The 18,082-nt window shown below is 53.2% G+C and overlaps 1 protein-coding gene across 3 annotated transcripts; it reads right to left on the bottom strand.

Annotated features, from left to right (window-relative positions):
* Positions 1-402: 402 nt before the first annotated feature.
* LOC309437688 (interferon-induced very large GTPase 1-like) lies at positions 403-13,220 on the bottom strand. Of its 3 annotated transcripts, none has more exons than XM_082048347.1 (2): positions 13,201-13,220; positions 403-8,530 (listed from the first exon to the last, which is right to left on the bottom strand). In XM_082048347.1, exon 2 carries the CDS (start codon positions 8,526-8,528, stop codon positions 1,245-1,247), a length of 7,284 nt encoding a protein of 2,427 aa, XP_081904473.1. In that variant the 5' UTR covers positions 8,529-8,530; positions 13,201-13,220; the 3' UTR covers positions 403-1,244. The 3 variants fall into 3 exon arrangements, with proteins under 3 accessions (XP_081904473.1, XP_081904472.1, XP_081904474.1); XM_082048346.1 differs by lacking the exon at positions 13,201-13,220 and adding an exon at positions 9,707-9,797; XM_082048348.1 differs by lacking the exon at positions 13,201-13,220 and adding an exon at positions 9,712-9,728.
* Between the last annotated feature and the right edge of the window lie 4,862 nt (positions 13,221-18,082).

Consider the following 18,082-nt stretch of genomic DNA (forward strand, 5'->3'; position numbering starts at 1 on the left):
GGCTTTGCTGGGATATTGGGGGTTCCTTCCCCTTTTTTCCCTCCATTTCCCAGCTGACCAGCTCCCCGCTCAGATAACCTCGCTGGAATAAACCTTCTCAGCCTCCCAGCACCATCAGTGGGACTGACCAGGCTGGGTTCCCACCACCGCCTCCCTTCTCATTTGTGGGGCACATCTGTCTAACTCCCTGTTCTGCTCTGTGGCTTCCTCCCCTTCTTATTATCCCTTGAGACGCTCAAGAGGGTCCTTGAGCAGACACCCTGAAAGGAGCAGACACTCCTTCCACACACCTTTCCACAGACCATGGCCCAGCTGCCACCCGCCTGTCTTCACAGCCCAGACGCTGAAGTCACGCACAACTGGGGCTCACCTGAAAATAAAGATACAGAGACCAGCCCTGTTCAGCTCGACTACTTTATTAGCAAAGACTGCGGGGGATTATCCTGACCCACGGCTTTGGGCAAGTCTCCAGGAGGGCTCGGGCCTTGGGTTTCCAGCGGCGTTGCAGGAACTGTGCAGCAAAAGCCTCCGACCAGCCCACGGGTGCAGGCCCAGCTGGTCACACGTTCTCCAGACCACGGCTCCGTTGCCACCAGCCTGTCCTGGCCGCACAAACACTAACGTCACACACGGCCGACGGCTGCTGGGGAACATGCGGAGGAACATAATTCTCCACGTTGGTCATACAAAGGCTTTTGCTCAACAGCGAAGCAACGGCAAGAGCAGTTGCTGTCCTGGCCGAGAGCTGCAGGAAAGCTCCCCAGGTCCAGGCACCTGCGTGGGAACGGCTCAGCTCAGTGATTCTGTCCCACAGCCCTTTCTTTGAGTGTGACAAGTACTCACTGCAGGAAAACTATTGCTTTGCCGTGTCACTTATTGTCTCCCAGCCGCTGATAAAACCGGTACTTTCTAATGCTGCCTTTGCTCTTCACCTGGCTCTTGGTCTTAACCTTGGCCATAGGACCGCTCGCTGCAGGAAGGTTTTTCTTTTTTGCTCTAAGGCACAGCAGAGGTAAATGCTCATGGCAAGAAGGGAAGAGGATTCTGAACTTATTTTGAAGCAAGGGAACTTCTGAGCAATGGCAGGAGTAGCACACCTCATTTCACACATCTTTGTGAGCAGATAGATATAGATTTGTTAATGTGGCTTGAGATCATAGTCATTATAACAGTATTTTGTGGACAGACTTGTACTACGGTCATCTAAAATGCAAAGCAGTTGCGGTTCTTCATGTCGCCTTGAGCTAAAGCTTCTCCAGTTCCTCAAGCACGTCCTGCTTTGTAATTCTGTGCCACGACTCAGGGATTTCTCCTTTGCCATGAAATTTCATATTGTGCCGTTCTTCTATCTGTGTCCTGAAATGACACACAAACCATTTCCAGTACACCAGCATGGATGGATCGGGAGGAATGTTCCAAGAAGAATAAGGAGGTCCTGCATCCCGGTATCTCTTGTAGGGGATCCATGTGTCTTCACCAATCCTGAACATGTTGTCACTTTCAACACAACTAGAACAAATATCAATGACCAGATTGTCTGTATTAATCCACCACGCTCCTGTCAAAGCTTGTGGACAATGGTAGACAACGCGATGGTCTCCATCGTGATTCGGCATGGTGTTTGTGCAAACCGCCCCACAGAAGGGACACTGCTCCCAGCACCCTGAAAACTGCTCAGCCAGGATCGTGTGGGGCGGCCTTTCAAACCGGCTCATATCAGCTCCAGCAAACTCCTCCCTGAGCTGATCTTTCAGAGGAGCCAGTGCTTGTGCCATGGCATTGTTCAGGAACTCCATGTCTGTTACCTCCTGATGCTCAAGGCCCTTCAGGTCCCTTCTGGGCAAGCTCAGCACCTCTCCAAGTGCCCTGCAAAATTCATCCAGCCAGAGAGAGATTTGGTCTTTTCTGTCTTTTCTGTCTTTGACAACGTTGGTTGATGCAGAAACAGCCAACTGGATGCTCTCATAGCAGTGAGTAAGGGAGTCATCTAAGAACCTCTCCAGCCTCCTGTTCTTGTCTAAGCAGTAGGTCTCAACACGTGTCTTGATGTAACTCTGGAAAAAATCTCTTGGGAAATAAAGGTACTCCTTGAAATTCTCAAACTTTTCTTCTTCTGCCAGGTATCTCAGTATGCAGACTTCCAGAGAGGATCTATTGCCATTGAAGTCTGGGACTTTGCCCTTCATGTCTCGAGCTATGGCCAGAGCTGTCCTCTCATAGACCGCCTGGCGAAGAGCTGGGCCGATCTTTTCACACAGGAAAACAGCAAATGATGTGACACAAGTGGCTCCTTGGCAGGAAATCTGGAAACATGTGAAGAAATCTTCTTTCTTGCTCTCCAGGTAGACGACTGGATCATTTGCTCTTTGGAACGCTTCACGCATGGCTTTAAACCTTCCTGCTGCCATTCGGCACAGATACAGTGATAAATCTATTCTGTAATCTGTATTAAAAGTGTATTTTGCATTGTTAGGGACAGAATTCATACCTTTCTCTACTTCATTTAGAATTTCATGAATAAAGCTTGGACTGTAATCCCTTTTCTCCTTTTCCTTCTTATCAATGTTTGCCCACACATTGGCTATGATGTTGTCTGTAATGCGGTGTATGCGGTCCTCATCAGCGTTATCCAAACTCACAGTCGTGAATCCTAGCCATTTCTTTTTCTTAGCGACATGTTTCTCCAAGTCAACAGAAAACTCAGGATGTCTGGGAAATGTCCTGATTCGTTCATGTAAGCGAGACTCCTTAAAGTGATCTAGGAAGACATTTTCTATTTGCACATCGATATCAACCTGTTCTAGAGGGGGAGCAGCAGAGGAGACATCAGCAATCCACTCTGCCCATAGAGACATGAAGTTGTCTCTCAGCTCCCTCTCGCTCAGGCTCTGGCCTTTCAGACGCAGAGCCAAAGCCCTGCTCCTTGCCAGGAGCTCGTTTTCGTATTCTGACCTCCTTTGCTCCAGTTTACACTGGTTCTTCTTTAGTTCTATAAGGTTCTCACACTTCTTTCTAGTCTCAAGAAGAAGAGATTCTTTCAGGTCTTTCAGCTTCAGTTCCGTGTTGCCTTTCCACTGGACCAGTATCTCATGGTCTCTGTCTTTCCCGAAAAACTTTTCCATGTCTTCACTAATGGCCTCACTCGTCTTTTGCACTTGTTTTTCAAGGTGTTCTCTGCTGACATCTTGCAAGTCCCCATTCCGAATTTTATTGTCCAGCTTCATTTGCAGTTCTAAGAAGTGGCTCCTCAGCTGCCAGGACCACTGACTGAATGCGGTTTCCAGTTTCCTGTAGGCAGCAATCTCCACTGAATTCTTGAAGCTGAAAACAAAGTTTTCATTCAGCAAAGCATTCCAGAGGTCACTGATTCGAACTTTCAAGCCCGAGAGCCTCAGAATGCTGCCTTGTGCCTCCTTCTTGGCTGCTTGGAGAACTTTGTTCTTTAATTCCTGGACGTTCTGGCTGTAGGTGGGATTGGGTCGTGCCATTGGGGGGTTTCCTTCCCACAGGTGAGCAAAGTAATGGATGTGGGTGTTCACGTCAAAGCGGATGACATCGCTGAAGGAGGAGACATCACAGAATTCCTGCTGGGCAGCTGTCTGGGTCATCTCATCCAGCTTTTCCTGCAGACGTCTTTGTCCTTCCATGTTCTGCTCCCTGGCAGTCGTTTCTCCCACATTTTGGTGCACAAACAGGCAGCCTGGAGACAGTTTTACTCGCTTCATCCTCAGAAAAGCCTGCACAGCAATCTGAAGGACATCTTGCATTTCGGAAGGATTTTCTCCAAAGATATTGATCAGAGTCATGTTGCCGATGCCAATGACAAAGGTGGCCAGCTCGTTGTCGTGATTGATGGAGTGCTTATTGGTCACCTCTATGGCGCGGAGTCCCTCTGTGTCAACAACCAGCATGTAATCAAAGCCCAGATCCTGTTGCGCCTTCTTGTCCACTTTAATTAGCTGCATAAACGCTCCCCGGGTGCATCTCCCTGCACTGACGTTGAACTGAAGACCAAACATGGCATTCAACAGGGTTGACTTCCCTGTGCTCTGGATGCCAAGCACTGACAGAACAAATACTCGTTTGTCCCCCAGCTTCTCAATTAATCTGTCAAAGATTGCTCCGACCCATCGTAATGGTACGTAAGAAGCATCACCATCCATCAGCTCGATGGGATACCCGGAAACCATCAGATCAGCTGCAATTTCAGGTAGTTTGACAACATATTCTTCCTTTGAGTCCGTTGATTCCAGAGCTTCATAAATCTGCCCAACCTCTCTCAAAATATGCTCAAGGCCAATTGATGAATCGTCCATTTTCTTGGAGAGGGCCTCTAAATCTCTCTGCAACTGTTGTTTCAGATCATTTTTATCATTGCTCTTCTTTACCGCCAGGACTTCAGACCATAACTGGTGGTATTGTCTCTTCAGGTCATCAAGGCTATCAGAGGAGAGGTCATCCATAAAGACCTTCATCCACTGCAGGAAGTATTTCTTGGTATCTGCTGGCTGGGAGTGGAGAAAGACAAGGACTGATTTCATCAGAGGATTGAGGGGGAATGCTTTGTCTCGTTGCTCTCTTCTTATCGCCCGCTTCTTTGATTGGATTTCACTCCGATGATGCTCTATGCTCTTGTTCCGCTTTTCCTGCAAGCGAGTGAGTTCTTTGTCACTTTTGCACCACTGGTACCACAGTTTTCCTTGAAGAGGCAGTAGCCGGGACTTGATCTCAGACAACGGTTCTTTCTTCAGAAGCTTCAGCAGCGCTGTTGCCTCTTCTTTGGCTGCCACACACGCCTCTGTATCTTCATCGACTAAGAACCCCAGCTTGCGAGCTTTGTCCAGGCAGGCGTCGAGGCTGAAAAGCGTGTTAGACCCTGCCAGGAGACCCCTGATTGTTTTTGTCAGCTCGCCCGTTAATTCTGCTTCGTTTCTGTTCTTGATACCAATTCTTATGTTTTGGCTGTATTGGCCAGCTGCAACGCTCTCCATTTCGGTTAAAAGACAAACCAAAGGCCTTTGCGACTGCCACAGCTCACGTAAAATTTTCTTCCCTTTCTCGTCACTCTGATCAGTCTCGGATACGAGAGCCACGGTCACAGCGGATATCTCCTGTAAAAACTGTAGCTGTTGTTCGTGATCCCTTGCGTCTCCGTGCAGGTTACAGAAAGCAACACAGCAGTCAAAGCTGTCATCGTCACTGCCCCGGGGACAGTACCAGGAGATCTCCACAACACCTTTCATCAGCAAACACTCTCTGGTGCTGCCTTTGCAATCTCGGTTGAAAAAAGGGTTAAGTTTTTGTTCGGTCAGCAACAAATTCAGGATCTTGGACTTGGAAGAGGAGGGAGAACTGCCGATCCGCAGGAAGGACACGATGGGGGTCTCAGCCTGATACAAGAGTTTGTTATTGTAACTGTTACTTCGGACCTGCTTTCCTGACTTCTTGACTTCTTTCCAGCTCCTTTTGATTTGGCTGAGGGACCAGAGGGGGAACTCTATGTGTGAAGTGCAGGGGTGTGGGACCAGGAGGGGCAGTGCAAACTGGCAGAAGGCAAGCTTTGTTGCCATGTACTGTCTCATGAAATCATCAGCGCAATGGAAAATTGCCATCTGGAGGTCCATGGGGTGCACGTGACTCTCCCTGCTGGCACATTTAGGGGCTTCTCTCTGCAAATCCATGAAAAAGTCATCAAAGGAATCCGAGGATTTGTGCTCTTGCTCTGTGGGTTCTGGCACAGATGTGAGTCCTGGGTCGCTCTCGTCCTTGCAAGTCAGGTACCTCACCCGATAATCCATGGTTAATAGCTTTTGTAAGAAGTAAAAGGGTAGTTCACTGTCCTTGCTGGGCTGGCTGTCATGTAAAGATGTCTTGTATATGACATGGAAATCTTCTGTCCCCATTTTTCTTGGATACTGACTTTCTAGTCCCAGGCGCTTAAGTAAGTGGAGGAACTCTTGGTTTGCAATGGCTTGATTTGCTTTGGATTTGCTGCTGTCTGATTTGGATTTGGACTGCCTGGAAGGTTCTACTCTTTGAAAAGTGTCTTCCATGTCTTTGGTTATATTGTGTTTCTTGAGATCATCACATGTGTCTTCCACGCGCCCGTCGATGAAGGAACACAAGTCCCGTTCCAGCACCTCCCAGTCTGTCAATGAACTGTGCTTTTCAAGGAGAGTTTTTATCTCTGTGCTCCATAAGGTTTTCATGTGATCTTCCATGAAAACTAGACGCTCAGTCTTCTCCTCAGGGGACACCCCTTTGTAGTTGGGTGTTACAGTCAGGCCCGTCAGCAGCAGGAAGGCCTGAGCTCTGGACACATCTCGCTCCTTCAGACTCAGATACTCTTTCTGTCGCTTTTCCATTTCATTTATCATGAAGTTCAGTTCTGGACATCCAAGGGGGCGCTGAAAAGTGCCCCTTTCCACCTGGTATCCTGTGCTGGTTGTAATGACGTGCACCAACAGTTCCATGTCTTTCTGTGCCGTGTCCTGGAGAAACTGGAGTAAGGAACGAACAGCCTGGCTTGCAGTCACGGTGGCTTTTTTCTTTGCTTCATGAATGGCAGATTCAGAGGAGTGTGGCGCGTAGTTGACTTCCTGGATGTAGTCCTTCATTTGCAGCAGTGTCTTGGTGAGATCTTCAGGCTCAGACACACGGGCAGTTTCAGGAAGCGGGTGCTCAGTATGGAAGATCCATTGCATAATGAGGGAAGAGTTGGGGAAGTCCTCGACAGAATAGCTGTGAGGATCCAGGAGGGACCTCAACAGGGACTTGATGTAGATGGTGTTTTCTGGAGGTGACTTCTGGTAAAACCGAACAGTATTCAGCAGGAACTCCTGCAGCGCTTTGTCTGACAGGCACACGTTGATCCAGACACTGTGGCTTTTGGTTTTCTCATTCAGACTCTGTTTGAAATCTACCAGCGTGAGCAGTTTTCTTTCATCCCCCGGCACCTCCCAGGCCTCCACGCGCTCCATGAAAGCTCTGGCCTCTTCCACCGCACTGGCCAGTTCCTCCCCAAACATGGTGCTGACACGGAGGTTCGTTAGCGCTTCGTACGCGGCCCTGAGGCTGCTGCTCACTTGATAGCTGGACTTAAAATCACTGCTGTGATTGGACAGGATTATATCCCACACTGGGAGGAGCTGAAAGCCTCGGTCGATAACAGACCAGGTTCTGTTGTTACTTTCAAGCCCCGCTTTCCACTGACGAAGAGAATCCATCTCTGATGGTCCCCCTGTGTTGGTCACAGAGAGATGAACTTTCGTGTGGACATTTTTTCTCTCTGTTCCCTGGAAAGAAGCCTGTGAGCTGGATTTCGAAAAGTCAACGCTGCCACCAAAGAGGCCGTAACTCGCCCTAATATAGGAGTCCAGCGCTTCAGATACTTGTCGCTTCATCTCTTCCCAATGCTCAGCTCTGAATCCTTCTGTAGATGCTTTCCACCAGAATATCCCCCCAAAGTGGAGGGGACCCTGGTTTACGTGGGACCCAAACCTCTCAAAGAAGCTCCCACACTTGCTCTTCAGCATGTCGGGCCTGTCTGCTTCCTCCGTGATGCTCAAAAGATGCTCAATGTCTTGCAACTTCTGCAGGGCCGCATCTGAGAGGTGAAGCTGATGCTTTTGGAAGTAGCAGGAGGCCAGAGGGATGTACCGGTACTTGGTGGTGCAAATGTAGCTCTGCTCAGAGCAGGACCGACGGGTGTCCTCCGACTGCAAGGACTTGCTGTAATCTGTACCCGTTTCAACATTAACCCCCCAGAATCCGGCTTTGGCAGAAACGCTGATGCTGAACCCCAGCTGCTCCATGGACTTGGTGAAAGTGGCTTCTGCTGCAGAGGAGGAGAACTCCTTCCTATCGAACAGCGACCCTTGCTCCGGACCTGCCAGCTTGAACTCACTGGGAACCCTGATGAGCTGCTCTCGCTTTGCCAGCACATCTGCAGTTCTGCTGGTTTTGTAAATGCCCTGCAGGGCCAGTCCCCCCGACGCCCGCATCAGGACCTCCGCGTCCGAGACGTTCTCAGCCCTGCCCACTGACGACTGCTGCTGCTCCAGCTGCTTATGGATGTTCCCCAGCACCTCCATCATTGAGTTCTCTGGTAGGGCCCAGGACTCTTTGGGAATCCCCATGGCTTTCCACTGAGCCTCCTCTTTCTGTCTTACAGCGTCCTTGCTGTGGCTGCGGCTGTCGTGCATTTCCTTCAGCTCCTTCAGGAGCAGCTTGGCCGCTTCTTGTCTCTCCTTTGCCATCTTCTCATAGGCTGCTTTTTTGTCTGTTAGTTCCAGGAGTTTTTGGAGCGCCTTTTTTTCCCATGGTTGCCGCACTGCGCACTCCAGCTTCAGGTAGTCTTCATATTGCAGATGTTTCAGGGCTTCTCTGGAGTTCACTCCCAGTAGCTCCGACAGTTTGGGCAGCCAGTATCCAGCATCCAGTCCTTCCTTCTCACATGCTTCTGCCAGCAGTTTTTTAGCAAGACGTGCCTTTTCCTCATCCTTTTGTGTGTCCTCCTGTGAAGCCATGGCTGTGGAAGAGGAAAACAGTCTGTCTTTAAGGTATGTGACAGAGGCCTTGGCCTCTTACAAGAGGGCTCCTCTCCAGCAGCTGCAGGCCCAGGGGATTCCTGCTACCCAGCTGCTGGGGCCCAGCCGGGGGCAGCCCAAGACCTGGGGGTCCCCATTCCAGGCCATGGACCTTCCTGCTGCTTTCCCCTTTGCACGTTCAACCCAGAATGGAGCTGATTGTGTATCCCAGAGACAACACACTCACACGCAGACTTGGCCACAAAATGAGCCATGGTCAAGGTGCTGCCTTCAAAAGCTCCCACATGTCCCCAGCAGGACTCATGAATACATGCGTCCAGACAGCCGGAGCTTCCCTGGAGCGCCCAGCACCAGCACAGCCCCTCTGTGCACCCCTGGCCCTGCATCCCGCACCCTCTCACCAGCCCCACGGGTCTCCTCCTGGCTGGCTGGCCCAGCTTGCTGCTCGCCAGCAGAGCCACACGCTCACACACCCGTCCCACGGGCACTCCTCACTCGCAGGACACGCTGCCCCGAACACCCGGCTCCGGGCACACGGGCTGTGCCCTGCGGTCCCGTTCCCGCTGCCGGCGCGGAGCCCCTCACTCACCTCACTCACGCCCGTTCCCCAGGAGCGGGTTCTCAGGACACACATCGTTCTCACCCCGGCGGTTGGGAAAAATCCAACTTGTCCCTGTCCAGAGCTGTGGCTGGAGCATCCTGTTGGCCCCTCATCAGTGACGGGAGACTTTGGATCTTTGGCCTTGTGTGCGGGACCCCCGTCTATCCCCTTTGTGTCCCTCTCTGGATGTGTTTCTTGTCTCCCCTTCACTCCCCCGATATGCACTCAAAAGGTTGTTTCCTGGTAACTTCAATGTAGCTGACGCTCTCACCGTACATGTATCTTTACACCTGTTTTTTTGCATTATAATACAAAGCTGCTAATTTTCTCTGCCTCAATTCAGTTGGATACTGAAGAGATTCCTTCTGTGCACAAAACCTTTCCATGCATTCAGCTCTTGTCCCACCGACAACATGAGACTCTTACTAAGCCCTTCCAACACTGCTATTGATCCAGGGGGCTTGGGACCCTTTCAGAGGGAGCCTTTAGTGCCAGCTTTTCCTTAAAAGCCATTGAAGACTTAGGCAATAACTCAAGGGATATGGGTCTGACTCACCTCACCTCCCAGCACACACGCCGTTTGGTCAGACACTTGACTTTCCAGCGGACACAGGCAGCCAAGGTCCCCCGCTCAGCTGGGACAGCGCACCGTCACCTGGCTGGCCTGGGGGACAAGGCCGGGGTCTTCAGAAGAAGATGGGCACCACCTCAAGAGCTCAGGAGGAAAAAACAGTGGGAAGGAAAGGTCCAAAATCCTAAAGAAGAAGACCAGACAGTCAGGAAGTGGCTGTTGCAGGACAAGGTTGACCAAACTAACTCCTAAATTGTATTTGATTCTTTTAGCTCTGTTCTTTTGTTTGAATAATGTCTTTTAGCATGAGTACACAAACTGAACATAATTGGCCAGGCTTGCTGGAATTCCAGGCCGCATATCATGAACCTGTCATGACCTGGTCACTCGGTGATGGGACTGTGAAGGCCAGGACCTGCAGATAGAGAGAAAACCAGTCCGGATTGTTTCTTTGCTGTACTGTTCCATTTATGTTTTAGTTTATCACCTTTTGATTAAATTACTTTTTTAAGAACAGACAACTGAGACTCTGCTATGGGAAACCTGAGTTCAAGAGCATTTCTTTAGCAATGGCAACCCCTCCACGGGGAGGATTCACTCCAGGGAGCAGTGGAGGTCACCCCTTCTCCACCAGTGATGATTCTCAGCCAACAAAGACTCATCAGAGCCTTCTTGGGGTGCTCTCCAGATGAGGGTTTCACCTGGGACCTTGTGCTGGTTTTTGCTAGGACAGAGTTAATTTTTGTCCTAGCAGCTGGTGCAGTGCTGTGGTTTGGATTTAGGATGACAATAATCTTGATAACACCGGGATGTGCTGGAACACAAGAGGTTCCACTTAAATTTGAGAAAAAACTTCTTCTCAGTGAGGGTGACAGAACACTGGAACAGACTGCCTAGGGAGGTTGTGGAGTCTCCTTCTCTGGAGACATTCAAACCCGCCTAGACATGTTCCTGTGAGACCTCACCTGGGCGTTCCTGCTCCAGCAGGGGGATTGGACTAGATGATCTTTTGAGGTCCCTTCCAATCCCAAACATACTGTGATACTGTGATACTGTGATGTTTTAGTCTCTGCTGAGCAGGACTCACACAGAGTCAAGGCCTTTCCTGCTCCTCACACCACCCCACCAGCAAACAGGGACACAAGAAGCTGGGAGGGGACACGGCAGGGACAGCTGACCCCAGTTGACCCCAACTGACCCAAGGGATATTCCATACCATGTAACTTCAGGCTCAGCATGTAACCTAGGAGAAAGCTGGTGGGGTCATTTCTCAGGGACAGGCTGGGCATCACTCAGTGGGTGGTGAGCGATTGCATTGTGCATCACTTGTTCTGTAAATTCTATATTATTATTATTATCATCATCATTACTTTCTTCTCCTTTCTGTCCTATTAAACTGTCTTTATCTAAATCCATGAGGTTTACCCTTTTGTCCCCAATTCTCTCCCCCACCTCATGCAGAAGGAGAGCAAGGGAACAGCCGTGTAGTGTTGAGCTGCCTGTGGGCTTAAACCGCAACATCCTAAACCCACATACCCATTGTGTACATTAGCCCAGGGACAGAGGCAAAGTACGAATCTGCTGATGCAGAGTCTCTCCTGCACACAGCAAAAGGTGCTCAGGAGTGACTCAGGAATACGGCCGAACGCTTGTGCACCACAGAGCAGCCACCCGCAAGGGAGGGAGCAGGGCCCACATCACCTTTCTCAAGGGGAAAAACACAGAATCCTTTTGGTTGGAAAAGACCCTCAAGATCATCGAATCCAACCATTAACCTCACACTGCCAAGTCAACCACTAACCCATGCCCCTAAGAAAGTTATCTCCACGTGTGTTCAACCCCTCCAGGGACGGTGACTCCAGAACTGCCCTGGGCAGCCTGTTCCAATGCCCCACAGCCCTTTGGGGAAGAAATTGTTCCCCACATCCAACCTCAGCCTCCCCTGGCACAACTTGAGGCCATTTCCTCTGCTCCTGGCGCTTGTTCCTGGGGAGCAGAGCCCCACCCACCCTGGCTCCAAGCTCCTTTCAGGCAGGTCAGAGATCAGAAGGTCTCCCCTCAGCTCCTGTTCTCCAGCTGAACCCCCCAGGTCCCTCAGCCGCTCCATCACACTTGTGCTCCAGCCCCTCACCAGCTCCGTTCCCTTCTCTCCACTCGCTCCAGCACCTCAAGGCCTTTCCTGGTGTGAGTGGCCCAAAACTGACCACCGGATTCAGGGTTTGGCCTCCCCAGGTCCCAGCACAGGGACGGTCACTGCCCTGGGCCTGCTGGCCACACCAGTGCTGACACAAAGAAGGAGGTGTGGAAGGATGCAGAGCAGGCTGAAGGATGCAGAGCTGGCTGATCTGTGAGAGCAGAGATGGACACCAGCTCCAGGCAGGAGGACTCAGGCTGCCCAGTTAATGTCTGTGCTGTCCACTCAGGCTCAGGTTGCCCAGGAAACATCTGGGAGAACAGCACTGACAATATGGCAGCACGTGCCCCATCCCACCACTGGCCACATCTGGCATCTGCTGCTGTGGGGGAAGCTCCAGCCCCGCAAAGAGAGGGTCAGAAACCCCATGGTGGGTTGGTCCTCACCAGTGACTAAGGTCCCAGAAGCAGCTCATGCACTCCTGCCAGTGGGACAGGGGAGAGAAGTGGAAAAGCAAAAGCAAGAACCACTCCTGGTCGCAACAAGGAGAGCTGAGGAAGCGGCAGAGGCTGCGCTTGCTCGCAAAGCCAAGGAGGGTGTTTGCTCCCCACTGCCCATGGTCGGGCAGGCGTCCAGCCGCTCCCTGGGAAGCAGAGCCCCAGCGCGCGGGACGGCTGCTTGGGAAGGGAAACGCCGCAGCCACCAGCATCCCCCCTTCCTCCTCCTCCAGCACCATGCTGCTCGTTACCCCAGCGCTGCCACGCTCTCTAACGAGCGGCACAGCAGACAGAGACACCACCCAAGCTGCCCGCGCTGCCAGCCCCAGCACGGCACCCCAGCACCCATTGCTTCTGCACCCCGGAACGCTGACAGAGAGCTCGCCACGGAAGAGCTTTTTACCCATGATGTTCCCCCAATTATCCGTTCAGCTCCCCAGGCCACGGGCTGCCGTCCCACCTGCCCTTGGCCCTGAGTCTCGCTCGCACACGGCCCAGCCCCGTCCCTGTCTCCAGGGCGGGGAAGCAAATGGCATCAGGGTACAGGAGCTTGCACGGCTCCCGGCCCCCGGCACGGCTGGGCTTCAGGCCAGCGCACCCTCCCAGCTCAGCCCCGGCACACACTGGTGCCCACAGCTCCGCAAACGGGCTGGCGAGCAAAGGCTGCTTCCTCCAGACACACTCACAGCACACACCACCCGCCTCCTGCCCAAAACCCCCTTTTTTCCTTCCCTGACATCTCTCCATCGACAGGAAAACATGTGAAATACAGAGCAGAAGACAAATGAGATCCCTGCTCTGTGCTGATCCCCAGCTCCCCCTCCCACAGCTCATCCCCGAGGTCCTACCGTCTCCCTCGGGTGCTCGGCAGCTCCCAGGCTGATCCCAGCCCTCCCCAAACTCTCTCTTCTATAGTCCCCGCTCCTCAGGGCGGGCTGTGGTTTCCTGTTTATCGAGGCAGCACAGAGAACTCCAGCCTTTCTGGAAATCACACCATTGCCTGTAGCAGATTATGGAAGTGAAACCTGGCAAAGCTGCTGCTTGGGACGGGGGTGAAAGGCAGCAGGGGCTGCTGAGCTCTTGGGGATGTTGGCTGGGAACATCCCCAACCTCCTCCTTGTACCTCAAAATCAGCGACTCACAGGATGGTTGGGTTGAAGGGACCATTAAAACTCCCCCAGCCCCCCTGCCATGAGCAGGGACATCTGCACCAGCTCAGGCTGCTCAGAGCCCCGTCCAGCCTGGCCTGGGATGTCTCCAGGGATGGTTCAGCCACCACCTCTCTGGGAACCTGGGCCAGGCTCTCACCACCCTCAGCACAAACAATTTCTGCATCATGTCCGCCCTGAATCTCCCTCCTTTAGTTTAAAACCATCATCCCTTGTCCTGTTACTACAGGAGCAGAGGGGCAGAATCCCTCCCAGACCTGCTGCTCACGGGGCTGGGGATGCAGCCCAGGACACGGGTGGTTTCTGGGCTGCCAGCGCACATGGCCGGGTCATGGCCGATATCTCACCCAGCACCCCAAGTCCTTCTCCTGGGGCTGCTCTCTACCCCTCCAGTGTACCAGTCCATGGGGCTGCATCCTCCTGCTGCCCCACAAGAGATGCTCCAGACCTGCAGGTACCGGTCCCAGGGGCTCTGGGAGCACTGGGAACCCCCGCCTGGCTGGTTCCTGCAGGGTTCCTGCCAAAGAGGCACCTCTCAGCACCCTCTGTCCTCAGGAAGGGTTTGGAGGATAAACTCTTCACCTGAGATGAGAGAAATGAGGGCTTTTGCCTAAAAGGACATGAGCCTTTCATGGAGGAGCATGTCTCCTCCTCCCACCTCGGGGTCTTGATAGGGCTCCCCTTGTGCAATTCCACCAAGTAGGAGGAGCAGTTTCAGTTCCGTGGGCTGCCTGAGCCCTCTCCAAGAACGGCTGTCATTTCTGGGAAACACAGTGTCAGCTGAGCAAGCACCAGCCAGGAGAGAAAATCACCGTGATCTTTGAACCTGCCCAGAGTCTGTGCAAGGAGCAGCAGCCAGGGAGAGCAGAGGACAAACTGCTGTTTGTCTGTCCCCAAGGTTACGGTTGTAGACCCACGGCCTTCCCCGTCCACAATTAACAGAGTTGTAGCTGGGCTTGCATCAGTGGGGCAGCACTCTAGAACTGATGAATACTGGGAGGCCTCCCACACCCCTGGGTGAAATCGGTGTGCTCGGCTCGCTCTCTGAAATGCCTGCACACCAATGCACAGTGTGGGGAATAAGCAGGAGGAGTTAGAAACCTGTGTTAGGGCAGGAGGTTATGACCTGGTGGCAATTACAGAGACATGGTGGGACAGCTCACATGACTGGAATGTGGTCATGGATGGCTGTGTCCTTTTCAGGAAGGACAGGCCGGCCAGGCGTGGTGGTGGAGTTGCTCTTTATGTGAGAGAGAAAACTGAGTATTGTCCAGGCATGGATGAGGAGCAAGTTGAGAGTCTATGGGTGAATATGGGCGGGCTGGCAAGGGTGATACTATTGTGGGTGTCTATTACAGGCCACCAGGTCAGGGTGAGGAAGTCAATGAGGCCTCTACAGACAGCTGAGAGCAGCCGCACAGTCACAGGCCCTGGTTGTGGTGGGGATTTGAACTTCCCTGATGTTTGTTGGAAGGACTGCTCGGCCGGCAGCCACGGCCCAGGAGGTTCCTCCAGTGCCTTGACCAGAACTTTCTGATGCCAAGGGCGGAGGAGCCGACTAGAAGAGGTGCACTGCTGCACCTCATCCTCACTCGCAAGGAGGGTCTGGTTGAAGCGGTAAAGGTTGAGGGCTGCCTTGGCTGCAGCGGCCATGAGATGGTGGAGTTCAGGATCTCCTGTGGCAGGGGCAGGATAGCAAGCAGAATTGCAACCCTGGAGTTCAGCAAGGCAAACTTTGGCCTTTTCAGGCAATTGCTGGGGGAAATCCCACGGGCAAGGCTGCTTGAAGGTAAAGGGGCCCAAGATAGCTGGTCAGTGTTCAGGGACTGCTTCTACCAGGCACAAGATCAGAGCATCCCGACACGTAGGAAGTCAAGGAAGGGAGCCCGGGGACCTGCGTGGTCAAACAGGGTTAAAGGAGGTGAGTGCCCTGGTGACAGAAGATACAGAGAAGGCAGAGTTACTGAATGTTCTTTGTCTACTCTGCCGGGGGCTGTCCTGAGGATCCTGCACCGCTGAGGCCTCAGAGGAAGGCAGGACAATGGAGGAGTTTGCCTCGGTTGATGAGGACTGGGTTAGGGAGCAGTCAGGCAATCTGGACATCCATAAGTCCATGGGTGCGGATAGGATGCACCCACGGGTGCTGAGGGAGCTGGCTGAGGTCATTGCTGGACCGCTCTCCATCATCTTTACCAAGTCTTGGGAAATGGGAGAGGTGCCTGAGGACTGGAGGAAAGCAAATGTCACTCCAGTCTTCAAAAAGGGCAGGAAGGAGGACCCAGGTAACTATAGACCGGTCAGCCTCACCTCCATCCCTGGGAAAGTGATGGAACAACTTATCCTGGGTACCATCTCAAGGCATATCGAGGATAAGAGGGTCATTAGGGGCTGTCAACATGGCTTCACCAAGGGAAAGTTGTGCTTGACCAACCTCATCGCCTTTTATGAGGATATAATCAGGTGGATAGATGATGGCAGAGCGGTGGACGTGATCTACCTTGACTTGAGTAAGGCATTTGACACAGTCTCCCACAGCATCCTTGCTGCTAAACTGAGGGAGTGTGGTCTGGACAGTCAGGTAGTGGGGTGGACTGTGAACTGGCTGAAGGGAAGAAGCCAGAGAGTTGTGGTCAATGGGGCAGAGTCCACTTGAGGCCTGGATCTAGTGCAGTGCCTCAGGGGCAGTGCTGGGGCCTGTATTATTCAATATATTCATCAATGATTTGGACGAGGGAATAGAGTGACTATCAGCAATTTTGCTGGTGACACCAAACTGGAAGGAGTGGTGACACTGGAAGCTGTGCTGCCATCCAGAGACCTGGACAGGCTGGAGAGCTGGGCGGGGAAAAATTTAATGAAGTAGAACAAGGGCAAGTGTAGAGTCTTGAATCGGGGCAGGAACAACCCCAGGTTCCAGTGTAAGTTGGGGAATGACCTATTAGAGAGCAGCGTAGGGGAAAGGGACCTGGGGGTCCTGGGGACAGCAGGGTGACCATGAGGCAGCACTGGGCCCTTGTGGCCAGGAAGCCAATGGTACCTGGGGTGGGTTAGAAGGGGGTGGTCAGTAGGTCAGAGAGGTTCTCCTGCCCCTCTGCTCTGCCCTGGGGAGACCACACCTGGAATATTGTGTCCAGTTGTGGCCCCTCAGTTCCAGCAGGACAGGGAACTGCTGGAGAGAGTCCAGCGCAGCCACCAAGATGCTGAAGGGAGTGGAGCATCTCCCATGTGAGGAAAGGCTGAAGGAGCTGGGGCTCTGGAGCTGGACAAGAGGAGACTGAGGGGGGACTCATTCCTGGGGATCAATATGGAAAGGAGGAGCGTCAGGAGGATGGAGCCAGGCTCTTCTGGGTGACAACCAGTGGGGGTTCTGGTCGATGGCCAGTTGAACATCAGCCACCAGTGTCCCTGGAGCCAAGAGGGCCCCGTGTCCTGGTGCACCCAGCACAGCACGGCCAGCCGGGCAGGGGGGATCGTCCCGCTCTGCTCTGCGCTGGGGCGGCCTCACCTGCAGCATTCACTGTGTGCAGGGCTGGGGACACAGGAGAAAAGGAGACAAAGCTGCTGGACAGTGTCCAGAAGAGGCTGCCAAGTTGGTGCAGGGTTTGGAGGGGAAGCCGTGTGAGCAGCGGCTGCAGTCCCTGGGTTTGTTCAGCTGGAGCAGAGCAGACTGAGGGCAGAGCTCATGGGCTGCAGGTTCCTCAGCAGGAGCAGGAGGGGCAGGCTGAGCTCTGCTCTGTGACAGTGACAGAGCCCAGGGAACGGCAGGAGATGTGCCAGGGAGGGGCAGTGGGACATGAGGAAAAGGTTCTTCACCAGAGGTGCTGGACACTGAACAGGCTCCCCAGGGAGGGGTCACGGCCCAACCTGACAGTGTTCAACAAGAGACTGGACACCGTCCTCAGACACACGGGGTGACCTGTGGGGTGTCCTGTGCAGGGACAGCAGATGGACTCCATGATCCTGGAGGGTCCTTCCAGCTCAGGGGACTCTATCACCCTCTACCTGCCTGACACCCCCGCCTGCACTTGAGACCCCCAACTCGCCCACTGGTCCAGCTGGAAGTTTGCTGGTGGGTTCCACACTCGCACACCCCCGTCACTGCAGTAGCTGCACTGGGACCCCTCTCACTGCAGTAGCTGGACTGGGACCCCCCTCACTGCAGTAGCTGCACTGGGACCCCCCTCACTGCAGTAGCTGCACTGGGACCCCCCTCACTGCAGTAGCTCACACCACAGGCCAGGGCCACCCAGAGCCCCAGTCTGACTCCAGTAGCTGCCCCAAATCCACTCACACCCCACAGGCCTCACCAGTCACTGGCCCCCAGCCCCTGCAGCTCACACTCCCAACACGAGCTTTGTTTCCTGCCGCTGTCTCCATGGAGGCTTTGCTGGGATATTGGGGGTTGCTTCCCCTTTTTTCCCTCCGTTCCCCAGCTGACCAGCTCCCCACTCAGATAACCTCGCTGGAATAAACCTTCTCAGCCTCCCAGCCACCATCAGTGGGACTGACCAGGCTGGGTTCCCACCACCGCCTCCCTTCTCATTTGCAGGGCACATCTGTC

Source organism: Streptopelia decaocto (assembly GCF_964273445.1).
Source record: "Streptopelia decaocto genome assembly, chromosome: 3".
NCBI classification, from domain to species: domain Eukaryota; kingdom Metazoa; phylum Chordata; class Aves; order Columbiformes; family Columbidae; genus Streptopelia; species Streptopelia decaocto.